General features: G+C 36.8%; 2 protein-coding genes and 2 long non-coding RNA genes across 6 annotated transcripts in view; 2 read left to right on the top strand and 2 right to left on the bottom strand.

The window, feature by feature from the left end:
* Positions 1 to 24,875, top strand: part of PTPN22 (protein tyrosine phosphatase non-receptor type 22) — a 59,851-nt gene extending 34,976 nt beyond the window's left edge. The window contains exons 12-22 of one of the 3 annotated variants that reach the window (XM_049095726.1): positions 5,064 to 5,140; positions 5,280 to 6,097; positions 7,686 to 7,769; positions 8,137 to 8,267; positions 10,383 to 10,410; positions 13,453 to 13,536; positions 13,795 to 13,910; positions 15,087 to 15,117; positions 16,200 to 16,241; positions 19,483 to 19,560; positions 23,797 to 24,875. In XM_049095726.1, coding sequence (XP_048951683.1) covers positions 5,064 to 5,140; positions 5,280 to 6,097; positions 7,686 to 7,769; positions 8,137 to 8,267; positions 10,383 to 10,410; positions 13,453 to 13,536; positions 13,795 to 13,910; positions 15,087 to 15,117; positions 16,200 to 16,241; positions 19,483 to 19,560; positions 23,797 to 23,861 — 1,554 coding nt within the window. In that variant the 3' untranslated portion in view covers positions 23,862 to 24,875. Of the gene's footprint in view, positions 1 to 5,063; positions 5,141 to 5,279; positions 6,098 to 7,685; positions 7,770 to 8,136; positions 8,268 to 10,382; positions 10,411 to 13,452; positions 13,656 to 13,794; positions 13,911 to 15,086; positions 15,118 to 16,199; positions 16,242 to 19,482; positions 19,561 to 23,796 lie in introns of those variants that run through there. The other 2 variants (XM_025453470.3, XM_049095727.1) reach the window with 2 other exon arrangements.
* LOC125752774 (uncharacterized) overlaps positions 1 to 26,820 on the bottom strand; it is an 86,323-nt gene extending 59,503 nt beyond the window's left edge. The window contains exon 1 of the long non-coding RNA XR_007403011.1: positions 26,694 to 26,820. This is a non-coding gene — a long non-coding RNA (uncharacterized LOC125752774). The remainder of the gene's footprint in view (positions 1 to 26,693) is intronic.
* LOC112664184 (uncharacterized) lies at positions 7,831 to 25,703 on the bottom strand. Its single transcript, XR_003139556.3, has 3 exons — positions 25,524 to 25,703; positions 8,842 to 8,959; positions 7,831 to 8,175 (listed from the first exon to the last, which is right to left on the bottom strand). It is a non-coding gene; the product is annotated as an uncharacterized LOC112664184 (long non-coding RNA).
* The window catches only part of RSBN1 (round spermatid basic protein 1), a 43,949-nt gene continuing 42,441 nt past the window's right edge, over positions 25,750 to 27,257 (top strand). Inside the window, exon 1 of the mRNA XM_025453471.3 lies at positions 25,750 to 26,596. Coding sequence (XP_025309256.1) covers positions 25,891 to 26,596 — 706 coding nt within the window. The 5' untranslated portion in view covers positions 25,750 to 25,890. The remainder of the gene's footprint in view (positions 26,597 to 27,257) is intronic.

The following is a 27,257-nucleotide window of genomic DNA, read 5'->3' as shown; positions in this document are numbered from 1 at the left end:
CTGACCAAGACAGCCAAGTACCCCTCACATGATAATTCTGTGTTTAATTTTTTGAGATACTGCCATACTGTTTTTTACAGCACTCGCACCATTTTACATTCCCACCAGCAATGTACAAGGGTTCCAATTTCTCCAGATCCTTAGCAATACTTGTTATTTTCTATTTTTGTTTGCTTTTGCATGGTAACCATCCTAATGATATAAAGTGGTGTCCCATTGCGGTTCTGGTTTGAATTTTCCTGTTTAGTGATGTTAAGAAATTTTCCTGTGCTCATTGGCCATTTATATATCATTGTCTGTATAAGTCCTTTGCCCATTTTGAATTGTTTTTTTTTCTTATTGTTAAATCTTAGGAGTCCTCTGTATATTCTGGATATTAATCCCTTATCAGATATGTGACTTGCAAATATTGTCTTCCATCCTGTGGGTTGCCCTTTCACACTGTTGATTATGTACTTGATGCACAAAAATTTTAATTTTCATAAAGTTCAATTTGTTTATTTTGTTGTTGCTAGTGATTTTGTGTCATATCCAAGAAATCATTACCAAATCCAATGTCATGAAGCTTTCTGTGTTTTCTTCTAAGAGTTTTTATAGCTTTAGTTCTTATGTTCAAGTATTTGATCCATTCTAAGTTAATTTTTATATATATTGTAAGGTACAGGTCAAAATTCATTCTTTTGCATGTGGATGTCCAGATTTTCCAGAACTATTTGTTGAAAAGAATCTTTTCTCCATTGAATGATCTTGGTACCTTCACCAAAACTCCATTTCCCACTTATGTGAGTTTATTACCATGGTCTCTATTTTATTCCATTGGTCTTTATGGCTGTCCCAAGCCAGTTCAGCTGTTTTATTACTGTATCTTTGTAGAATATATTTTAAAAGTAAGCTCTATGCTCAACATGGGGCTTGAACTCATGACCTCAAGATCAAGAATCACATACTCTACCTGCTGAGCCAGCCAGGCACTCCTGTATAACAGGAGTGGAAGTATGAGTCCTCCAGGTTTGTTCTTCCTTTTCAAGATTGTTTTGGCTATTTGGAGTCTCTTGAGATTCCATATAGATTTTAGGATGAATATTTCTATTTCTACAAAAACATCATTGGGATTTTGGTAGGGATTGAACTGAATCTGTAGACCACTTTGGGTAACATTGTTATTGTATCAATATTTTGTCATCCACTCCATGAACGGAGGATGTCTTTCCATTTATTTGTCTTATTTAATTTCTGTTAGCAATGTTTTGTAGTTTTCAGTATATGAGTCTTTCATTTTACTGTTTGAATTTATTCCTAAGTATTTTGTGATGCTAATAAAATTGAGTTGTTTTCTTAATTTTCCTTTCAGGTTGTGTATTGCTAGTATATAGAAATGCAACTGGTTCTTGTGTGATGATTTTGTATTTTGCATTCTCACTGAATTCGTTTCTTAGTTGTGGCTTTTGTGTGTGCATATGTAGAATCTCTCAGCCTATGAGATCACGTCATCTGCAAATGAAAATAACATTACTTCCTCTTTTCCAATTTTGATGCCTTTTGTTTTTTCTTGCCAAATTTCTCTGGCAATAAATTTTAAGTACTAAGTTGAATAGAAGTGGTAAAAATTGGCATCCTTGTTCTATTCCTCATCTTCGGGGAAAAGCTTTCAGACTTTCACCATTGAATATAATGTTGGCTGTGGGTTTTGCATATGTGGTTTTTATTACATTAAGGAAATTATATTCCCAGATTTTTGAGTGTTTTTATCATAAATTTTGTCAAATGCTTTTTCTTCTGCATGAGCTGACATGATCATGTAGGGGTTTTCTCCTTTATTTTATTAATGGGGGTATATTATATTGATTGATTTTTGTATGTTGAACAATCTTTGCATTCTGGGAATAAATCCCACTTGGTCATGGTTCGTAATCCTTTTAATATGATGCTGGATTCAGTTTGCTAGTATTTAGTTGAGGACTTTGCATCAATAATCATAAATTATATTGATCTATATTTTTCTTTTTCTTATAGTATCTTTGTCTGGTCTTACTATCAGGGAAATGCTGGCGTCATAGTATGACTTCTCAAGTATTCTCTCCTATTCAGTTTTTTGGAAGAGTCTGTGAAAGATTGGCATTAAATGTTTGGTGGAGTTCACTAATGAAGCCATCTGGTACTGAGCTTTTCTTTGTTGGAAGGTCTTTTGATTACTGATTCAGTCTACTTACTAGTTGTACATTTATTCAGTTTTTCTATTTCTTCCTGAGTCAGGTTTGGTTGGTCATGGGTTTCTAGGAATTTGTCCATTTTATCTAGGTTATACAATTCGTTGGTGTACAATTGTTCACATAATTGTTTTGTAATACTTTTTATTTCTGTAAAACTGGTGATAATATACCCATTTTTATTTCTGTAATTTGAGATTTTGGTAATTTGAGTCTTCTCTCTTTTTTCCTTAGTCAATCTAACTAAGGTTTGTTTTGTTGATCTCTACAAAGGTTTAACTTTTGGTTTTGTAGATTTTCTCCACTATTTTCTTAATATCTATTTATCTTTGCTCTAATAGTTAATATTTCCTTTCTTCTGCTAGCTTTAGGTTTAGTTTGATTTTTTCCAGTTACTTAGGTATAAAGCTAAGTCATTGATTTGAGTTCTTCTTTTCTTTTTCTTTTTATATATTATTTACTTATTCATGAGAGACACAGAGAGAAAGAGAGAGGCAGAGACACAGGCAGAGAAGCAAGTTCCATGTAGGAAACCTGACGTGGGACTCGATCCTGGGTCTCCAGGATCACACCCTGGGCTGAAGTCCGCCCTCAACCGCTGAGCCACCCGGGCTGCCCCCCCCCCCTTTTTTTTTTCTTTTTATTTATTTATGATGGGGGAGGGGGCAGAGACACAGGCAGAGGGAGAAGCAGGCTCCATGCACCGGGAGCCCGACGTGGGATTCGATCCGGGTCTCCAGGATCGCGCCCTGGGCCAAAGGCAGGCGCCAAACCGCTGCGCCACCCAGGGATCCCCCCTTTTTTTTTTCTTTTTAAGAGTAGGTGTCTAGCGACGCCTGGGTGGCTCAGTGGTTGAGCATGCCTTCAGCTCAGGTCATGATCCTGGAGTCCCCGGATCAAGTCTCACGGAGGGCTCCCTGCATGGAGCCTGCTTCTCCCTCTGCCTGTGTCTCTGCCTCTCTCTTTCTGTGTGTCTCTCATGAATAAAATCTTTAACAACAACAAAAAAGAGTAGGTGTCTATAGCTATAGATTCCCTCTGAATATCACTTTCATTGTATCTCATTTTTGTATACTATGTTTTCATTCATTTTTGAATATTTCTAATTTCTGTTGTGATTTCTTCTTTGACCCATGAATTTTCTAGTTTTATTAATTTTTAGCCTCAATCCATTGGAAAAAATACTCGTATCACTTTGATCTTTTAAAATGTATTAAGACTTGTTTTGTGGCCTATTATATGGTCTATCCTGGATAATAGTCTATGTAAGTTTGAGAAGAATGTATACATTATAACATGGAGTGTTATGCATTGTTAGGTTAAATCGATTCATGGTGTTATTCATGTCTGGTTCTCTGTTTCCTTATTGATCTACTATCTGACCTATCCATTATTGAAAATGGGGTACTAATGTATCTTATCAATTTACCAGACCCACTGTAACAAATATCACAAACTAAGGAGGGTTTAAAACAAATTTTCTTTTCTCATAGTTTTAGAGGTAGGAGAAAGTCCAAACTCAAGGTGTCACCAAGGCCATGCTTTTTCTCACAGTTCTAGAGACAGAGTCTTCCTTGTTTCTTCTTAGTTTCTGGTATTTGTCAACAATCTTTGGCATTCATTGACTTACAGATGCATTGTTCCAGTCTCTGTCTCCATCATCACAAGGCATTCCCCTTGAATGTCTCTGAGTCCCTGCTTATATTTTTATAAGAACACAAGTCATTGTGATAGGTCCACCCGGATCCAGCATAACCTTATCTGGACTAATAACATCTGCAAAGACTCTATTTCCATATAAGGTCATATTCATAGATATCAGGGGTTAGATTTCAACAAATCTTTTTGAGAGTCTTCATTAAATCCACAACAGGTGGAATCTTACAATTGCTGATGACATTTATAAAATATATTTAAACATTTCTAAAATCAGGATGCATTTTACAAATTGGAGGTATCAAAAAAAAAACAAATTGGAGGTATCTAAGATTCTGTGTAGCATATTTCATAATGTGAGCATTGCTCTGAAGAAAAAAAGAGTGGCTGACAAGTGTGTGGGAGTATAATGTTTAGGTTGAGTGGTCAGAGAAGGTTTTTTTTTTTTTTTTCTAATGCAGGTGACATTTAAGTAAAGAATAATTACTTAGAAAGAGCCAGTTATGCAAAATCTGGAGCAAGAGTATTTCATTTTTTAAAAAGATTTTATTTATTCATGAGAGACATACAGAGAGAGAGGCAGAGACACAGGCAGAGAGAGAAGCAGGCTCCATGCAGGGAGCCCGATGTGGGACTGGATCCTAGGTCTCCAGGATCATGCCGTGGGCTGAAGGCAGCGCTAAACCGCTGGGCCGCCTGGGCTGCCCGCAAGAGTATTTCAATCAGAGGGAGTAGTAAGTGTAAAAGCCTAGAATTGGAAATAAATTTGGTATGCTTAAGGAATGGGAAGAAAACTAGTCTAGCTAGAGCATGTTAAGGAAAGAAGAGGTAGAACAAGAAAAGTATGAGGAACTTACTAACATTAATAACATAATAAGAACTTACTAACATTGAGAGTTTAGACTATGTCATTTCTGAAGGTAGATTGTGCATGAGAGTAAAGTTACCCCCAAAGACATTTGATACTATAAGCAAATACTTTCTAGTTTCTATACCACTACTAATCCTTTATTTGGATCTCTTTGATCTGGATATGGAAACAGATTCTTGTTGGACTCAATATTTTGGAAACTCACCTCTTTTGTGAATTATCTAGAATCTTTATGTTTTTTGAAAAATAACTTCTCAACTTTGTGAGTGTTAAAATACTCATTGCCATTTCTTCACTAAAAACTAAAGTCTTCTTTATTTCTCTTGAAGATGCAAGCAAAGTATTCAGTTCTTGAGCAAAATCCCACTGTAGAAACAGAGTCTTATTCTCCTAATTTACCGGAAAGGTGAGTACAATTTTACACACCTCAATGTTGTCTAATTGTGTCGGGGTGGAGGGCAAATGTCATGCTGATCACCCATTGTGATGGCTAGGAAGAGGCCTCTTTGGGGTGTGATGTCATTATTACTGTCTTTTTGTTTTAGTGACATAAAAGAAGCAAAAATGATGAACCAACAGAGCAAACAAAGGCTAAGGGTAAAAAGCGCAGAAGCTTCTTCCTTTGAATTCAGGACTTCTGACATCAGTGAAAAGGAAGGGTTAGTTTTGCACCCTGCTGGACAGAGCAGTTCTTTTGACCTTTTGGAGCTAAATTGTAGTTGTAACAAAAATGCTGATAGAGCCACAGAGTGGGAGACAAAAGCATTTCCAATTGCTGGGGAGCCTCTTCAGAAGCATCAAAGTTTGGACTGGAGCTCCATTTTGTTTGGAGCATATCCAAATTCTAAACCTGCAGATGTAGCAGGAAGATATTTTAATTCAAAGAGGCCGATAATGAGGACCAAATCAATTCCCTTTGAACTGATACAACAGAGAGACACCAAGGAGCTGGATGTCAAGGAACATGCTTCTTGTTTGGAATCTCAACCACGCAACTTTTGTCTTGAGCAGCCTCAAAAAGCAATGCATGTTTCTTCAGCAGAACTGAATTACTCGCTGCCATCTGACTCTCAGCACCAAATGTGCAATACCTCTGATGCAAAGTGGCAGGACTCTAGTGCTGTTGATGTATATTCTTACATGTCTTCAGAAGATCCTTATTTTTTATCATTGTCACCAAGTAGTGCTGGTTCTAAGATGTCTCTTGATTTACCTGAGAAGCTAGATGGAAATGTTTTACCTTGTTCTTCATTGCCAACATCCTCCACAACCCTTTTTTCTTGTTACAATTCACATGATTCTTTAGCACTGAGTCCTCCAACTGATGATCCCCTACCAAGCCAAGAGACAGCAGTAGTAGTAGGTAAGTTATCTTTAGAAGTTTATGTGGAATTTTGGATTTCACTCTGTTTCTATAGATTTGGTTTCTCTCAGTCTCCTCCTTGTCTTTCTCTGCTTTTGTCTCCTTCTTCCTTTTCCTTCTCAAAGAAATAAATTCCAGAAATGTTTTACTGATGTGGTAAGTCAAGAAGTAGCAATAACAAACATGTAATAGTGGTGAAACAGGCAGCAATGGAGGCATTCAGATCTGGTGCAGGATCTATGCCAGCAAGGGTGCTTCTAAAAAAGGCAATCCCCATTCCTTGGAATGTATCAGAGGTCCACAGTTTACCCTTAATATCCAGAAGCAACTTCCAAAGGAACAGCAGAAAGGATCTGATCCACAGTACCACGTGATCACTGGGGACTTTTATCACACAACCATGTGGCTGCACTGAGTTGAACAGATCGCTAAGAATTGAATTTTCTTGCTGCAGCAGTTGGAACAGGAGGATCCCATCCTGTGTAATAACGTAGTAGATGAGAACATGTATTTGGTATCCTGTGTAGGACTTTAATCTTATATACACCATTACTTTCATACTCTTTCACTTTCAGAATTCTGGATTTTTGCATATTACGCATATTGTTTTTGTTTTATTGAGTGGTTTGAAAGTAGAAGTAAAAAAAAAAAAAGTAGAAGTAAATATCCTGCTAGAGATGATCATAATAGCTTGATATGGAAGAAGGTGAAGAAAAGAGCAAGTTTAACTCTCCAGGTATATTATCAGAAATTTATTTATTTATTTATTTATTTTTAGAAATTTATAAATAATATTTTACTTTAAGAGGAACTAAAGAAAGTTTTTTTTCTATAACATTATTTATTGTACAGCGTTTCTTAATAAGATAGACATGTGGATGTATAGTTTGTTACAAAAATATTTCATCGGATCTAGTTCCTTATTTATTTTATATACTTTGATCTTGTTTTATAATTTAAAGGATTTTTTTTTAATATATCCACAATACCTTAAACTTCTCTGAGCATAATCATTAAAATCAAATCCCATCTTTAAGGATTGTAGCATCTTGACATGTGTGCCACCTGGTGGCAGTTTCTTATAATAGCATTTGAATTTTTCTGTAAAAATTCTCAATTTTTCTGTAGAAAAACAGAAAACTTTGTTATGCCATTGTTTTGTAAAAACCTAGTCTTCACTGTAAAATGAAGAAGAGCTGCTAAAATCTTTATAATACCACCCACTCTGTAACTGAATCCTTGGCATATTTCAAAGTGCTTTATCATGCTTTATTGTTTTCTTCATAAAACAAAAGGGTTATATAGAAAACAATTCAAAACTTCCTGAATTAATATCATGTTTTCTATTATCTTAACTGTGACTCAGTAAAAAAACTTTTGGACTTTTAAAAGAAATACTAAACTTTGAAGCAGCAGAAAACCTCCTAGGTTTGCAACTTAAAATGGAAGAATTTATTTTGCTTTTCCCTTGAGTAAACACTTACCAACTTAAGTATTGTAATGATGCTTGATGGGCTTTGGAATATAAGAATTTCCTTTGGATTTTTCTAATTAAAAATTGTGGTTGTATTTCTGACACTTTGGATAGCAACCCCTCCTTCGATGGATGATGAAGTACCCCCTCCACTTCCTGAACGGACTCCTGAATCTTTTATTGTGCTGGAGGAAGCTGGTAAGTACAGTTCAGTAAGTGTAAAATAAAGTGTGGATTAACCAGAATACTTCTCAGGTCCTGCCAATGTTCCTGTGTGTTATTGCTGAGTAACATTTGCATTGTTCTTTTTTTTTTTTTTTAATTTTTTATTTATTTATGATAGTCACAGAGAGAGAAAGAGAGGCAGAGACACAGGCAGAGAGAGAAGCAGGCTCCATGCACCGGGAGACCGATGTGGGAATCAATCCCGGGTCTCCAGGATCGCGCCCTGGGCCAAAGGCAGGCGCCAAACCGCTGCGCCACCCAGGGATCCCCATTTGCATTGTTCTAAAAGACAATTACAACACTCCTAAGAATTGGGCCATATATATTTACTTTCTTTCAGGAGAATTCTCACTGGGTGTTCCCAAATCCTTATCTTCACCTGCGAAGGCAAAAGTTGGAATATCACGAGAATGGAGTGGAACATCTGAGTTAAATACATCTGATGACTCTGTAAGACTTAGACCAACTAAGGTCAATAACTTTTTTTTTTCCTACTCATCTGGATTCAACAGACCATAATCCTACTCCTTGTATTTTTAACACCTATCACTCAATGAATGCTGAGCAGGTACTACTGTGCTAGAGGATGTGGGGTAAAAAGATGGATAAGACACTTACAAGTTGGACGTGACTAAGGAAGGCTTAGTGAAAGAGGAAATATTTGAGGTGATACTTGAAGGATAGGCAAAATAAATGTTTCAGAAGTAGGTAGCCTGTTCATGGTAGTCCTTTGGTAGGCTATATCATGTTTATGGTGATAATATATTGTAGAGAATTTTTTTTTTGAATGACAGATGTCTGTATTACTTGAGATAAACTTTTCGGAATAATGCTCCCCACTTCTGGAAGTAAAATCCACGCTTCAGTAATCTTTTACATGTTTGTATATATTCTATGAACCAACTACCTTAAAATTTCAGAGATCGGAAAGGTAATGAATTAAACATTTTTAAATGCCTACAATTGCAATGCTTGTAGGCAAATAGTCTCTTTTTAATTACACTTTTAATTCATTAGTAGTTATCATTGTTGATAATATACCCACATGTAATGATCTTTATCTTAACGACTTCTAGAGCCAGGAACAATTACTCCTTTTCCAATGTCATGAAGTAATTTCAGTTTCAACAATTTACTTCCAATTAAATCTTCAGGGAAATGTTCTGAATACAAAGGAAATAAATTTTAAAAATCAGTGTAGGACCAATTGCCATGACATATAAAAATCACCATAAGGTTATAGCAGAAGATATTTGCAAATGATACATTCAATCAGGGGTTAATATCTAAAATATATAAAGAACTTATACAAGTCAACACCAAAAACACTTAAATAATCTAATTTATAAAATGGACAGAAGACATAAATAGACATTTTTCCAAGGAAGACATACCGATAGCCAACAGACATAAAAAGATGCCCATCGTTAATCATCAGGGAAATGCAAATCAAAATCACAGATATCACCTCACTCCAGTCAGAATGGTTGAAATAAAGAAACATGAGGAACAAGCATTGGTGAGGATGTGGGAAAAAAGGAACTGTCATGAATTGTTGGTGGAAATGCAAACTGGTGTAGCCACTATGGAAGACAATATGGAGGTTCCTCAAAAAGTTAAAAATAAAATTGCCATATGACCTTGTAATTCCACTACTGGATACTTACCCAATGAAAACAAAAACACTAATTTTAAAAGTTATATGCACCCCTATGTTTATTGCAGCATTCTTTATAATAGCTAAGATATGGAAGCAACCAAATGTCATCTCTAGATGAATGGATAAAGAAGATATGATATATATATATATATACACACACACATAAGCACATATCTCATACACATATGTATCATGGGATATTATCCAGCCATAAAAAAAGAATGAGATCTTGCCATTTGTGACAACATGGATGGACCTGGAAGATATTATGCTAAGTGAAATAAGTCAGAGAAAGACAATTGCCATATGATTTCACTTGTACGTGAAATTTAGGAAACAAAACAAATGAACAAAGAAAAAGGGACAAACAAAAAAACAGACTCATAATTATACAGAACAAACTGATGGGTTACCAGCGGGGAGGTGGGTGAGGATGTGAGTGAAATAGGTGAAGGGAATTAAGAGTATACTCATCATGAACAGCACTAAGTAATGTATAGAATTGTTGAATCATTAAACTTTACACCTGAAATTAATATAACATTGTATGTTAATTATACTTGAAGCTTAAAAATAATTTAAAATTTAAAAAATTCATAAGCTCGCTTTGTAAAAAAGAAAAAGAAACAAGAAATAAACTTACAAAAAGAAAGTAAAGCACTTAAAATTTTAAAAATTCATAAGCTCGCTTTGTAAAAAAGAAAAAGAAACAAGAATTAAATTTACAAAAAGAAAGCACTTAAAGGGTAAAGGATGCGTTTTCATAATTTGGTGTGCTTCCAAATTGAAAAATAGGCTCAACATTTCACAACTGTCTCTCTAAGTATATGCAATATGCTTTCAAAAGTGCCTTTTATTGCTTTGAGATTGTAAATTTCTGTACATATTCTTCTTTCACTTTTCCTTTCTTTCTTTCTTTCTTTTAGAGTGTAAAACTCCGGAGTCCCAAATCAGGTAAAAAAATTTCCTTTGGCTTTAGATGACATTTAGCCCTAAGAATTTATAGTATAAGGATGACTCCTTAAATTTAGAGTAGTTCACCTCCGGAAATGGCATGGTTCCCATAATAGCTCCCACTATTTATTAGTTTATTTCTGATTTTTCCAGGCTAGGAATTTTGTTTTGTCAAGGGCAAGGTAAACACAGGATTTTAAAACTCTGCTCCTTGATATATAGTCCTTTTAAAAAAAAAAAACCCAAAACTATTTTAGGTAGAATCTCTTAAAACTTTGAAGCTTTTTTATTTTATTAGTTTTTACCGTTGTTAGCAATGTGACTCTTTAGGTATTTAACTTGCTGTTGCTTCTCCAGGATTTTTGAGTTTTGCTCGTTTTTTTAAAAAAAAGATTTTATTTATTTATTTGAGAGAGATAGTGAGTGAGACAGAGTGAAGAAGCAGGGGTAAGGGCAGAGGGAGAAGCTGACTCCCCACTGAGCAGGGAGCCCCACTTGGGGTTCTATCCCAGGACTCTGAGATCATGATCTGAGCTAAAGGCAGGTGCCTAACTGACTGAGCCACCCAGGCGCCCTAAGCTTTACTTATTTTATACATGGAATAACAACATCCACAGCTAACATAACTGGGCACACAAAGGTACTATACGTTATAATACATGTAGTTGCCCTTAACAAATTATTCATGTGAACGTGTTATTCAAATATACATAGGTAGTTTAACATAGAGATTAATGAACATGGGCTTTGGAGTCTGATAGGCTTTTATTTAAATCTTTAGCTTACCAGTAGTTATCAAAATGTATGACTTTGGTGAAATTATATACTTTGTTGATTTTCCTCATTTATAATACCAGGATAACAGAATTCATTTCTTAGAGAATTTTTTAAGGGTTGAGTCAGACAATGCATATAAAGCTTTTGACACAGTGGTTGTCAAATAATAAGCTCTCATTAAATGCTATTACCATTTTTATTAGATAATTATTAAATGAGCAATTCCTAAGCAAGTTCTATATGTTTTATGCAGTGTTAGCATAGGCAGGATATGTAAGAGAAGATACTGTTTAATGTTTATATTCAAACTGGGTAGGCAAAATTAATACTTACTTGGAGCCACTAACTGATCATCTGTGTGTCGCTGATTATAATCACCAAGAGTCTGGGAAAAAAGGAGGTATCACTGGAGTGGTTAGGAAAGGCTTCACTGAGTAGAAGAAAGAAATTTAAGAATATGAATAGACAGAGGAAAAAGGAGGTAAGCTCCCTCCTAGGAGCAGGGATCAGGATAACATTGACTTAAAAAGTAGAAATAAGCATGATGAGTGTAAAGAAATGGTGAGTAGGTTACTTTAGTTGTAATGGAGGATCTATTCAGGGAAATATGGAAAATAAATTTGGATAGATAAAATGTGGAAAGATTCTGAAGGATTTTAAAGGTAGGCAGATAAAATATCCAGGTCAAGGAAATCTATATATAAAGAAAACAGATTCATGGTTGTCAATCTGATCTGGGGGAAATGGGGAGTGACTGCTAAATGGATATGGAGTTTCTTTTGGGGGTAATGAAAATGTTTTGGAGACAGGTAGTGGTGATGGCTGCACAATGTACTGTCATTAATAGCAAATTTTGTTACATGTATTCCATCACACACACACGCACAGGTAGGCAGAAGAATTTAGATTTAATGCAATAAGTAATAAGCCTTGTAGGTTATTCCTCAGGGGAGAAATACAATGAAAGTGGTATTTTAGGGAGATATTTGGCAGGATATCATTAACTGCAAGTTATCTTTAGTTCCCAGGATATATCTTAACAGCAAACTGGCAGATGATAAGCAACTTCAGAGTAGATATCAAATATTTATTAAGTGCCTACTATATGCCAGGTATTATATTAGGTGCTGGAAATAAGTGTTGTACTTTACTTTTGCATATCACCCAGTATATAAGAAAGAAACAAGGGAACTTGCTTTAGAGACAAATTGTAAGGCCTAAAGAACCCAAAGACCAAAGATAGATGAAACTCTACCATTGAACCACATTTTCATTTTCAAAAGACATTAGTATAGTATATAATTATACTCAGCACTATATAATGAGATTATCATACACCCTTTGTATCTTCAGGACTTCTATTGTGGGAAAATAGCTCTATTATTTAAGATTCTTTATATCAGAGAATATTTCAAACACATTTTAAGCCTACCCTAATAGCATTATCACACCAATGTAATTAACAATAATTCCTTATTATTATCTAATCTCCAGATTTTATTCCGTTTCCTCAAATTGCCTCAAAAATGTCTTTTTTTACAGTTGGTTTATTTGGATCTCGATTCAAAGTCTACATACTGCATTTGGTTTATATATTTGTTCAGTCTTATAAAATCTGTAACAGTTTCTCCTTTTTATATTTTCTTATGCTATTTATTTGTAGAAGAGCATGGGTCGTTTGTGCTAAAGACTGCAGATATTCTGGATTTTTGTTGATTGTATTCTCATGGTTTTATTTATTAACATGTTACTCTATCCCCCCAGGATTCTGTGTAAAATGGCAGTTAGAATTAGAAGCTTGGGGGTGCCTGGGTGGCTCAGTTGGTTAAGCGTCTGCCTTAGGCTCAGGTCACGATCTCACAGTCCTGGGACCAAGTCCTGTGTAGAGCTCCCTGCTTAGTAGGGAGCCTGCTTCTCCCTCTCCTCACTGCTTATGCTCTTTCTCGCTATCTCTATCTAGCAAATAAATAAAATCTTTAAAAAAGAAAGATAAGAATTAGAAGCTTGATTAATTTCAAGTTCAATTCCTTTGGAAGAATACTTTTCTAAGAGAGTACAAGTTTCTGATGAATCATAGGCTTATTGGCTAAAACACTAGAGGAACAAAATACTTGAGGCTCCAGTTATGGTTCAGATAATTTTTTTATTTGCTTGTGTAGGTTAATATTGAAAAATATGGAAAAGTTACAGATCAAAAGGGGGTTTTGACATAACTTGTTGGATTGTTGTTTTGTTTTCTTTTGTTGTGTACTCTTCTTATTACAGATCAACATCAAGATCGTTCTTCTCCCCCACCACCTCCACTCCCAGAAAGAACTCTGGAGTCCTTCCTTCTTGCTGATGAAGATTGTAAGTGGCAGTATATTCCTCTCAAAAAAGCTATAAAAAATGAGACTTCTAAAAGATTAACAATAAAGTGGGACCTAAATGGAAAAGGTATAAAGAACGATTAAACAAGATAAAAATAATACATTTAAAAAGACCTGTAATGTATTGCAAAAATAAGGCATAAAAAAGCCAAGCTAAGAATTACTGAATATATCACTATATATAACCCAAAGGCTTAAAAAGCTATGCAACAAAACTGTTTTTTTTTTTTTTTTTAAGGTATGCAGGCTCAGTCTATAGAGACTTCTTCTACTAGCTGTCCTAGTACCATGGAAAATTCAACATCTTCAAAGCAGACATTAAAGACTCCTGGAAAAAGTTTCACAAGGACTAAGGTAAAGAAGATGGGAGTTTTAAGAAATATGCCAGAGTCTTTCTGTTTCTGAAGGTGTTCACACTCCCTGCCTCCCCTGCTGCCAGAATCAGGATGGAAATTAGATTGTTTATAAGAGAAGCAGATTGAGAACAAGACTGTTAATCATTAGGGGAACTGATTTAAAAAATCATAAATCATAGTATACGCACAGTATATAGTTTAAAAAGGAATAAGAACTTCCTCAGTATATTTATATATTATTTATTAACTTTTCCTTAAAAGGTAGGAAATATAATCTATATTTGTATTATAAGGTACAAGTGACTCTGGAAAATACACAAGAAATGAACTATATTGGTTATCTCTGAAGGGAGGGTTAGAAACTGGGTAGATGGAGAGCAAAGATGGGAGCATTTTGATTATAATATTTTGAATTATAAATAAATGATCTATTTTAAAAAATTAAATAATTTTCTGAAGAATATAATTTATTAAATATCTATTTTATAGGAGAGTACACTTCTGTTAGGTGTTAGGAAAATAAAAATGTCATAAAGGACACCCACCCTTGAAAAGAGAACAGTTAATCCATTGGAATAGAATGCCTATATGAAACAACATGAAAATATAAACAAAAAATAGATTAAAAACATACATGCTGAGATATGTTAAGAAAAGAAGAAATATAGATCAGTTCCTGGAGGTTAAATAAGTTAGGGACTTCCTCATAAAGGAAGCAGAATGGGTTTGCTGAATGGATGGAGCAGGAAGTGGCATGGTTAACAGTATGGAGTGGACCTTAGTAAATTTAGCTCAGAATGTGATTGGCCAAAGTTCTTGGCTAGAATGAGAATGGCTGTATATCACAGCTATCTTAAGAAGCTATTGTGGATTCTGGAATGGTCCTGATAAAGAAGAAAAGTAGGAACTCCTTTTTTCTCTGATATTTTGATAGCACTATTTCTAAATATATAGGGTGATTCTTATGTGGATGGGAAAAAGTAGCAAGGTAAAATCAAGGGAAGACTTTGAGCTGAATTAAAATAGCAAGATGGAAAAATAATTTTGTGTGTGTGATGGCTATTTTTAAGGAAATTAATCCTTTCGACTGAAGTCTATATTTCTACTTGATTAAAGTGTTTTGGATTTCATAGGAAACAATAAAAAACTAATATTTGCTTTTGTATTTTTGCAGAGTTTGAAAATTTTGAGAAACATGAAAAAGAGTAAGTTTTTTTTACTTGTATTTTAGAATACATATACCACTTTAGCAATTACATAATTTTTCCTTATATAACCACTCTGTGAAAAAATTAACAATATTATTCCTATACAGAGCCTTGCTATGGCTCTAATATTATTCCTATACAGAGCCTTGCTATGGCTCTTTGTATCAGAACAAACACTCCCAGCCCTTGTAGTGTGAAGCTCCACAATGCTAATATTGGAAGGAAGTAAGGGGAGGAGGAGTTTTTGTTTAATAGACAAGAATGAGAATATGATGTTTGGCATTTTGTACTCATCCTAAGACGCTGTCATACAATTGTGTTATTTAAAATTCCTAGCAGCCTAATCTCAGATGTATTTTCTTTGAAAAGCGTCACAGCCAAGCATATTGTGAAACAAATGTGTTGATTTAATGAAAGAAGCAAAGTATTGACACGTTTCCATTTTTGCCAAGTATTATTAGCAATAAAAGTCTGTTGCTTATTATTTTTGCTATATTGTAATGAAAACAAAACCAAAAGACTCTTGAAGCTGTGGGAAGTTGGTTATCTTAGAAATCCTTATATATAACTACGAAGTATATAAAACATAGTGATACGCTTTTTATACATTTGATCCACTTGGTTAATCACCAAGGACCAAACAGGTATTTGGCATTATACCAATGTCATAGGGAGGGTCAGAGAGTACTGAGAAAACACAATTTATAGTATTGTCTATATAAGAAGGTTTATAGTGAAGCTTATTTCTTCTAACTATTCTCTTCATTTGTGGTCAATAAACTTGTGCGAGCCTGCCTTCATTGACACTATACCTCATCTTGGAAGTGAATGGATTTCTCAGCTATGAGGGCTAAAGTATGATTGGAAAATATATGCTTTCCTCTAAAGTGAGTCAAAAGAGAATGTAAACATTTCAGAGGGAACTGTAGTATAGAACAGCCCAAAGCAAAGCAGTGACTGACTTGAATAGCTAGCCAGGTTGGTTTGAACAGTTTAGCTTATGAAACACCTAGTTTTCTTTCTCTTAAAAAAAAATCACCTTTTTTTGGTTTGTTTTGTTTTGTTTTTAATATATAAAGCCCAACTCTATCTTGGGGATAGGAAAGACACAAAAACTTCAGGTAAGTTTAGGTTGGCATAGATTCCATATGTGGTGGGACTCTAGAGACTCTGAATCTAATTTCTAAATAAGACCTCCGAAATCATTCTCTAGATCTAAGCTAATTTCAATTTCTCAGTTGCTTTCATCCTCCGGTCTTTAGTCCTTAAATGAAGAACAATATCTGGCCTTCAAAAGTGATCCTGAAGCTTCAGATTTATCTGCCTGTACTTAAGTAGGTGTCCTCTTACCCTTCTAGATGGTTCATGACTCATAAAGTCCAGTAGTTCTCCCTTTAGCCTGGATCTCTAATTGATCTCTAGTTAAAGCTGGTCCTACTTATAATAAAATGGGGATTCTTCATCTGTTGTTTTAAGCTGACATTAAGAATAGTGTCATTCATTCATTGAATATTCATTGAGTGCCTATTATGTGCCAGGCATTCTTCAAGGCACTGGGTATATGATGGCAAACATAGCAGGTAATGGGCTATGCCTTTACGGAACTTAAGTCTAGTGACGGATTCGGATATTAATTCAAAGATGCAGGATAACACATGGTAATAAATGCTGTGCAGGAAACCAAGAGGGTAATTATAAGAGAGAATAGCAAAGGGGATTTATTTGGAATAAGTGGTCTGGGAGACCCTTTTTAAGTAATGATTCAACCTGAGACATGGAGGAGTAGCCAGCCAGGGGAAAAGTGGAGAGAGGAGCTCTCCAGATAGAGGGAGCAGCATATGCAAACTCTCTGACGTGTGAGTTTGGTGTTGTAGGAATTGAGAGAAAGCCATCATAGCTGCATGGTATTAGGAGGAAAGAGTAGTAAAGTGTGGTTGACAAGATGGTGCAGGTGAGGGAGAAGGTTAAATCTTTACAGGTCATGTTAAGTAGTTTAGAGTTTATTCTAAGTACAATAGGAAGTCATTGAAGAGCTTTGGGCAGAGATGTTACATGATGTTTTTCAAAAAGATCACTCTGGCTGCTGTGTAGAGAATGAATTACAGGGTGACAAAAATTGAAGCTATCAACCATGATGCCTTTTGTCTGCTTTTGGTGGGAAACTTTAATTACTCAGATATCCTCCAGTTTCAAGTGATAGGAAACCCAACTTAAGCTAGTTTAAGCAGAAAAGGGGAATTCATTGGTCTGTAACCAAGAGAGTTCAGACGATATAATCAGGACCTAATCTCATTCCATATCTCCAGCTTTGTTTTACTCTGTGTTTGCTCATTCATAGGCAGGCTTTTACCATGTGGTTTCAGACTTGTGATGGAAAAAATGAGCTCTTTCCTGGTTGCTCAAGCAACAGTCTGATGACTAGGGCTGATTGGGCTTGATTGTCTTGGTTTGGTTCATTTGCTCATCCTTGAAACAATTATTATCAGCGTATTCTGATTAAGTATAGCAGTGTCATGCTATCATACTATTATTAAAATATTTAATAATTGTTACACATGGACAATGACCAATAAGAAATGAGGTCAGATCTAAACAACTGGTATGACCATGGCAATGTACCAACTGAAAATTAGCACCAGTCATAGGTCAGTTCCTTGATCTAAGGATAGAACCAACTTCACCAGAAGTATGAGAGCTGGAAAATTGGGGAGGGGTGATTTCCTAAAGGAAAGCTCAAGTTCTGCTATGAGAAGGAGGAATTAACGCTGGGCAGGCAGCATAAAAATATCTATGACATAATATAGTTCTACTGGAGCTGCCATAGGGGAAAAAAACCAAGATATTTCATTAAATGAGAAAAGCAAATTATAGGATAGTCAGTCTTGTTTATGTAATAACATAATAAAACTAAGTACTTACAAGTATATTAAATTCAACCACATGGCACTGCCATTTTGGAAAACAGAAACAAAAACCAAACTGTGACAAGTCAATATGCAAAATATCAGTTCTCTCTGATATATATATTTGCAGAATCTTTGTCCTCTGTGATAAAACAAAAACAACATTCCCTTTTGGCACACTTTTCTTTCTGAAGGATGTATATAACTCTTAGTTCATATGCAGTTTAGTGATAATTGATATGTCCTAAACTTTCGCACCTTCACTCATTTATTCATGTCTCTAACCTGAGTGCTTAGTCCAATGCTTGGCACATAATAGGCATTCAATAAATATATATTTTAATGGAATATGACTGAAATTCACCATGTACTCCTAGTGATTCATACTCAAGTACCTCCATGAAGAGGGCGGTTTTTCTTGAATCCTAGCATTAGGCATGTGTTTATAAACATAGATGCAGTCCTCACGCTGTACACTGAAAATGCTGACAACCAAAGGAAAGGTGAATATTTATAATTTATCCCTAATCATATGCTGTTTTTACACCAAGTTTTATAGATGGTTTATACAAACCTGACATTATCTTTTTTCACTGCTAGGTAGTGTACATGCAAGATGTGAATGATGTTTTCACTAGATCATTTTTTAAAATTGGGCAGAAACTGTTACATGATTAAGGGGTTCTGGGAAGAGGAACTTATTTTCAAGCCTAGCTATAAGTAGCTAAAATAGCAAAACAAAGAAACAAAGCCATATATCAATGTTTTGGGGGAGATTCTGGGCCTAACTAGAATCATTTATAATGGGGAAAAGATAGGCTAGAAAGTGAAGGAAGATATTCAGGAGTAAAATACTGTACAGACATGCCATAGGTGAATGAATGTGGAACACAAATTATTTAAAAATGTGTTGAGTGATCAGAGTGCATGAGTGGCTCAGTAAGTTAGGCATCTGAGTCTTGATTTCAGCTCAGGTCATGATCTCAGGGTCGTGAGATCCAGCCTGGAGGCTGCTTAGGATTTCTCTCTCCCTCTACCCCTCTTCTCTCCCCACACTCCCCTGCATGGACATGCTCTTTCTCTCCTCTCTAAAAAAAAGTGATCAAAGTGCAAAGTAAAATGAAATAATAAACCACAGTGTGAATTCCCCAAGAAGTTGATTCACAATGTAATGGATGTTATTTCTGAATTCTCTGGTGTTTCCCTTTAGTGTTGGGCTTTACTGTACAATCCATTTCCAAAGGGAAAAAAACCCTTTCAAAAAACACCCACATAAAAATGAGATTATAGTGTTAACCTATTTGTAAGCATCTATATTTTGTTATATTTTATGGTAATATGTTTACCTGGGAGTATTACTTTGGAGGAAATGTTTAATTTCAAAATTATGTGGTCTGATAAGCAGTAATCAGAGTCTGCCTTCATTTTTCTCCCTTACATTTTTTTCTTCTGATTCTAGGTATCTGTAATTCTTCCCCACCAAAAAACCCTGCAGACTCTGTTCAGTCAAATCACTCCAGCTCCTTTCTGAATTTTGGTATGTGTATTATTTTCCAGCAGAGTTAAAAAAATGTTTATCTTATAGTATGATACAACTTAAAATATGATTCAAGGTTGATGGTAAGCCCTTATATTTGTATTCTTTCCATGCAATTTATCTTTTTATTTTTGACCTTAGCTACCTCTCAACATCTTCCCTAGGACCAAAATGCCTAGCATAGCAGAAAATGAAGCTAGGTAATCAAATGACTCTGTTGGCATGTAGTAAATGAATGTGACTAGCCAAAGCCAAATAAAGAAATTCTGAGATGCTAGGATACTCCATTTCATGTTTCAAGTTTCAGGTATGAAACTTATAATCAAAGTTATAAAAAAATACAAGTGTGATCATAAGAACAAGAGTTGCTATCTAATCTTATATTGCTCATTCTCCATAGGAGCTGAAGCACAAATTTTGACAGTTTAAAGGAATTGTTTGCCACACTGCTCCTAGCTATAAACTTAAAATAATTTCATATTATTTTAAGCATCCTATTATACTATAGGACATAAATTCATGATACTCTTTAAGATAGTATCACATACACTATAAATTTTTGTAAAGTACAGCAATTAATGTAGGCTATTATTACTAAATTTGTTACCCAAAAGACAGACCCCCTGAAACAGTCCGGGAGCCTCCTAGGGTTCCCTGGGACAAGACCTTGAGAACTGCTGCTCTGTAGTATTATTCTTATCTGCATGGTTAAAATTGTGTCACTGCCATGTCGAGATTGCAGGTGGCAAGAAATTGAGAGGAAAATGTGGAAGAGGTGTGGCCTCCTCTTCTGGTCTTGAGGTACTTGGCCTGGAAGTGGCAACATCATGTCCGCTTACATTCCCTTGAAGGGAATTTGGACATGTGCTACATCTAAATTGCAAAAGCAACTGGGAAATGTAAGCAGTTGCTGAGATACAATCGTATTCCTGAGGAAGGAAGGAAGGATTTTGGTAGACCAGTAGCAATCTCTACCACACCTGGATAAAGGTCCCTATTCATTCCACCTTGGCAAAATATTTAACTAGAATCTCTGTATATGTTTCTTGGTCTGTAGAGTTTTACTTGGATTCCATTAACTCTAAGGTTTAAAGTTGTTAGGGGAAAAAGAAGTTATTCTTATGAAATCATTTAGTTAAAAATTTCATACAGATTATTATATAACCTATGAAAAAAGCACCAAACTTTGCCTGAACACAAATGTTCCCTTGCTTCCTTTTCTCTTAATCAGTGATACTACTTGAGTTAACTCATGATCCATCTAACTTTACATGTGATCTAATATGAAGATGTGATCTAATATGAAGATAAACTGTTAGAGAGCCTCTTCCATATTATTTCTTCTGAAATATGCTTAGATTTGAGTATTTACTTACTTAAAAAGCACAACTCTTTGACATTTTTTAGAAAAGAAGCAATATAAATTGTACTGTTTTACTTAAAACGGCATTTAAATGTGAATGTTAAAAATTTGTGGTTTATAAACATTTTTATTTTTCCTGAATTGGCCTACATGCAAAAAATGGTAGCTCACTATTGTTCTACTCAGGATTTATCAGTGAAAAAGACTGAATATAGGTATTCCTCAAATTTCAAATACTTAGTACTTGTATATTATGTTCTTACTTCTATTCTGTCCACTTGGGGGTTATAGTCAAGTTATCTGGACTGAATAGATGAGTTTGTGACTGTGTCTCTGAAACTATATAACCAAAAATATTTGTCCTTCTATTTTCATTTTTATCACTCAAAGGAGTAAAACACACATGAACTTGGCTGTGTGCTTCTTCTCCCCCCAAATTTTTATCATCACTATTATTAACTTAGTAAGTTTCTTGTTATATCTTCTTTTCTTCTCTTCCCTACTCTCCTTTTCTTCTAGTTCTGATATAGGTTTTTTGTTTGTTTGTGTGTGTGTGTGTGTGTGTGTGTGTGTGTAGTTCTGATTGAAGCAACACTTAAGTAGTTACTATGTGCCAGGCATTGTGCTGGATGCTTTAACAAATACCTCCTCTGATCTTTTCACTGGTTCTGTTCAAAGCTTTCATTGTTTAATTTGAGCAGTTTAAGTTGCACTTAAAGTTGTCAGAGTACCTTGAAAATATACCTTCATCAAAGAAAAGTCTTATATTGAAGTGATAAAGAGACATTGTTATCAATCTGTAAATTTTTTGAAGGGACCTAAAAATAGTTTTCATTGTTTGTGTAAACCTTGTTTTCCACCTTTTGTGGTGGTGGTGGTGGGGTGGGCAGAAAGAGTGTTTGAAGGAGACGGATAAATAAAAGTGATTAACTACTTAGTTTTTCAGGATTGTTTATTAGTTTATTTTCTAAGCTTTTCAAACACAATGTCTTAGTAAGTTGAGTGCTTTCTGGGATGAAGTAGAAATTTAACTGAATTTAATACGATGATTTTGTAAAAAAAAATAGTGCTTATTTTTCTGAAATTGAAATTTTCAGGCTTTTTTTTTTTTTTTTTTTTGATGAGTGTGTGGTGGGTGAAAAGATGCAGACGTAGGATATTAAAAAACAATTAACAAGTGGGCAAAGCACTTGAATAGACATTTTTCTGAAAAAGACATGGATGGCCAACAGGTAATGTGAAAAGATGCTTGATATCACTAATGATCAGGGAAATGCAAATCAAAATCACAGTGAGGTATCACCTCACATCTGTCAGAATAGCCATTATCAAAAAGACAACAGACATGATATTAGCTAGCCTGTGAAGAACCCTTGCCTGTGTGAATAAAACTGGGATAGCCATTATGGAAAACAATATGGAAGTTCCGCAAAACACTAAAAATAGGGACATCTGGATGGCTCAGTAGGCTAAGTGTCTTCAGCTCAGGTCATGGTCCCAGATTGAGCCCTGCATCCAGCCCTGCAATCTCCCTCTTCCTTTGGCTGCCACTCCCCCTGCTTGTACGATTTCTCCATCAAATAAATAAATAAATAAATAAATAAATAAATAAATAAATAAAATCTTAAAAAAATTTTTTAAAACCCCACTGAAAAATAGAACTATCATATATGATCCAGCAATCCTACTTCTGTATATATGAAATCATTACCTCAGAAGAAATGTCTGCACCCCATGTTCATCGCACCATTATTTACAATAGACAAGACATGGAAACAACTTAATTCTCCATCTGACAGATGAATGCATAAAGCAGATATGTATACATTTCATATTTTTATGAAAAGAAGGAAATCCTGTTGTTTGAGACAACATGGATGAAACTGGTGGGCATTATTATACTGAGATAAGCCAGTTGGAAAAGACAAATATTGTATGTTTTCACTTATATGTGGAATCTAAAAAAGCCAAATTCACAGAAATATAAAGTAGAATGGCCAGTGGCTGGGGGAAATGGAGATATATGTCAAAGGGTATAAACTTGGCCAGTGGCCAGTGGCTGGGGGAAATGGAGATATATGTCAAAGAGTATAAACTTTCAGCTGTAAGATGAATAAGTTCTGGGGGGTCTAATGTACAGCCCAATAATTATATAATTAACAGTACCGCATTTTATACTTGAAAGTTTAGAGTAAATCATAAATATAATCACCATGAAAACATGGTAATCATATGAGGGGATGGAGGTGTCATGTAGCCTTAATGTGGTAATCACTTCACAATATATATGTGTATCAAATCATCATGTGTACATCTTAAATTTACAGATGTTATAGGTCAATACTATGTCAATAAAACTGGAAAAAGAAGGATATTACAGTTTACCCTTGAACAATGTGGAGGATAGGGATGTCCCCCTGCCCCTGGTGTGTCAACAATCTACAAAACTTGAAATCTCCCAAAATGTAACTCCTGATAGCGTACTGTTGACCAGAAGTCTTACCCATCATAAATAGTTGATTAATATATTTTGTTTGCCCTATATATCATATGCTGTGTTCTTACAATAAAGTAAGCTAAAGAAACGCCGTTCAAGGGTCAACTGTACAGGCTGAATTACCAAAGGTTGTTAAAACCAGGGTTCTTCATATAATTTTTACCATTATTAAATTTGTAAGTGTTCTACGAAATTAAAATGTTATTAGTGTTATCATTCATGCATTAAGTACTATGCCTTTACAATCTATTATTAAAGTGATCCAAGATATTGCCTTTTTGAAAAAAAATCCATGTATTTGCATATATCATATGCTCTAAAACCTAATAATTCATTTCTATACTAAAAAACTTTTCATTCAATTTTTTGTTCCCAGGTTTTGCAAATCGTTTTTCAAAACCCAAAGGACCAAGGAAACCACCATCAACTTGGAATATTTAACACAACTGGAATATAGGCTGCAAGTTCATTTACAAATAAAAGTACTATAATACTGCTACCTAAAATAAGGTTTCCATATTCATAATTTCAACAACGAAGATACTGTAATGTGTTAATAGCAATATCAGAAAAGGATATTCAAATAAGTGCCAGAAATTTTATATTTTCATCTTATTTCTATTGAGTTGGAAATTGGAAATAAGTTTGTCACCTGAGCTTAAGTAGAGAATGCTGTATGAGAAACAGTTTTAGAATGGACTTATTTTTCACTTTGGAAGTTATTTTTATTCTACTTTCTACAGAAACATAAACTTCAAAATATTTTTAAGAATTGGATCTCAACTGTTTACCTTGCCAGAATTTACTATACAAAGCGTTTCGCAAAATCTGACTTGTGGTTGTGGTACAAAATTACTACTTGTGACAGAGACTATTCCCTGGGAGTTATTTTTGCCTAAATTCCTTGCACATCTCCCCAAAGATGGAAAACTAGAGAAAAGGAGAAGTTAGATTTAAGAGAATTAAGTAAATCATGAAAATCTTTGCTGTTTGGTTATATTCACTAACAAGATGTTCAACTGCATTTTCTGTCTTTACCAAAGCTATTCAGTTACCAAATCTAGAAGAATAATCAGCAAAATAGCTACCTTTTGGTAGCATTTTCTTCATTTCAAAGGTCCGACATAAACACGTGCAACTGATATCCAACCAGCTGGAGGTTTTACATTTTTCTATATGGAATATGGACCTGCTTTAAGAAAATTTGAGTTTTCAAAGCTGATTTTATGTAACAAGTTAGCGAGTAATTATTGTTAGATTCCCCTGAGTTCTCCTAATGATTTAAAACTTAGAAACTAAGTTTAACTTTTAGAAACCAGAAATAAACAGCACTTGTTCTTCAGTATCTTTCATTATGAACCCTAATGACAGCGCAAACTGGATGATGTATGTGTTAGCCTGTTTACTGTAGTACAATGTACACAATAGGTGCTGAATAAACTGTTTCTAAACTGACTGCACCGCAGTGTTCATTTGGCCGAATACTTCTCCAGGCGCTCGTGCCATTTCGGAGTACTTCACTGTAATCAGTTATCCCCAGATACCTTTATCACGGACCAAACGCGTCAACAGAATCTTAGGTAAAATCTAAAATCCTGACGATGGATTTGTGAATGAATTTCCGGGCAGCAACCCTGGTGAACTGTGACGATTTTTGGAATGTTCCATGGTAGGCACCTTTCTCAAATTTATGCAACCTTCTACTTGTGACTCGGGGTAAAAAAAAAAAAAAAAAAAAAAAAAAAAAAACTTATTTAGAAAAGTTTTAAAACACGGTTTTCCGTCTAGAATTCTTTCGTCGCCGAGGAGACGGATTCAAAACAAATGATGGCCTCTACCTTTCGAGGCAAGGGGGGCGGGCGGCGCGGCTCGGGGCGAGGTGGGGCGCGCGCCCCAGGCGCCCAGGCAGCTCTCGCACCTGCCCGGGGACGCCGGTGGCCGTAACCATGGCAGTGCCCGCCGAGAGGTTACAACATGTCTTCGCGGCGGCCCCATCACATTCTACACCCAAATCGCCCTCGTTTCACAAATGACCAAGTTCCCCTTTCTTCTCCATTATTTCATCGCTTTTATCCAAAGATAAAAGGCCGCAGATTCTTTTACCTGACAAAGGTCACGCGAGGAACGTGAAACTTTAAAAGTACCTAAGGAGACCACCGACTCGGTGTAAAACGACGCAAAGGCCCACGAACGCGCTGACAGGAACGCGCCCGCAGACGCCGAGAGCCACGAACATTGTCTCGGCCGTTAAGGCGGTTGGCGGCAACTCTCCGCCCAGCGGCGGTTGCGTCGCGGCCCGAAGCGTGACTCGGCGCACGCTCTCTTGCCGCTCCTCCTCTCCCGGAGCCGGGGATGCGGCGGGGCGCCGGGAACTACAGCTCCCGTGAGACTCAGCGCGGCCCAGGGTGCTTTACAATAGGGCTCGCTCGGCGAGGCCTGCGGAGAAGCGCTGAGAACGGCCGCTTCCGGCATGTTTGGCTCCGGAGGAAGAGCCTCCGACGAGTGGAGGGCGGGGGAGAGACTCCAATGCCCAGCGGGCCGTGCGCGGGCGGCGCTTGCGCGATACGCGGACGGGGGGGCGGTCGGGCCATTTAAATGTGTGTTTGTGGGTGAAATGGCTGCGCAGGTCGGAGCGGTGCGCGTAGTACGGGCGGTGGCGGCGCAGGAGGAGCCGGACAAAGAAGGGAAGGAGAAACCCCATGCCGGGGTCTCGCCGCGGGGAGTGAAGCGGCAGCGCCGAGCGAGCAGCGGGGGGTCTCAGGAGAAGCGGGGGCGGCCGAGCCAGGACCCCCCTCTTGCTCCCCCTCACCGGCGGCGTCGCAGCCGCCAACATCCCGGGCCGCTGCCGCCAACCAATGCAGCCCCAACCGTCCCGGGCCCTGTTGAGCCTCTGCTCCTGCCGCCTCCGCCTCCACCTTCGCTGGCACCCGCCGGGCCCGCTGTCGCTGCCCCGCTCCCGGCCCCAGGCACCTCGGCCCTCTTCACCTTCTCTCCCCTGACGGTGAGCGCGGCCGGGCCCAAGCATAAGGGCCACAAGGAGCGGCACAAGCACCATCACCACCGCAGCTCCGATGGTGACCCCAGCTCCTGCGTTCCGGGCGATCTCAAGCACAAGGACAAGCAGGAAAACGGCGAGCGGACCGGAGGGGTGCCTCTGATCAAGGCCCCCAAGAGAGGTGAGAGCAGGCGAACTGCCCGAGCTTGGGCTCTGGGTCTCTCTCAGTTCTCATATCCCGCCCCTTTAGCGCTGAAAGACGCCAAACCCCCGCTTACCTCCTGCTGCTCTACTCCCCTAAGCCCACTGGGGTGGACTCTGCATTTCAGACCGTTGACACAGCCTGACCTACTTGAGGCTTCTCGTTTCGAGGCCGAGCTGTCAGTTACTAACCCCCTGTACCAGGCAGGCTCCCCCCACCCCGCCCCCGCCCTTCACCCCGAGCCTTTACCGACGTTTGTTTTCAAATTCGCCAGGGTTTCCGCGCCGCGCGGTCCTTGGCGAGGGATTAGTTGCTGGGGTATTATAAAACTGCTTTTCTAAAGTAAAGATTTGTCGCTAAAATCCTTTCTTCTTGTTGTCTTTTGTGGAAATCTGTAATAGCAGCTCTCCTAGTCCAAAATATTCATGGGTATGGTTTGGGGCTTTTAATGAGTTTGAATTCTTACAGAGGTTGCTTGACTCACAGGTTGCTTTAGCTTTTGCCAGGTAAAATATCAAACGTAGCTTGTAGTGGTTCTTTTCTATCCGGAGGTGAAATCGTTTTTAATTTTTATATTGAATCTTAATTCTGGGAAGAGGGTTGGGGAAGGGTTTCTGTTCCTTTTGGTCCTAGGAAATCG

Source organism: Canis lupus, chromosome 17 (assembly GCF_003254725.2).
Source record: "Canis lupus dingo isolate Sandy chromosome 17, ASM325472v2, whole genome shotgun sequence".
Classification (NCBI taxonomy): domain Eukaryota; kingdom Metazoa; phylum Chordata; class Mammalia; order Carnivora; family Canidae; genus Canis; species Canis lupus.
This window is presented reverse-complemented; position numbering and strand designations above follow the sequence as displayed.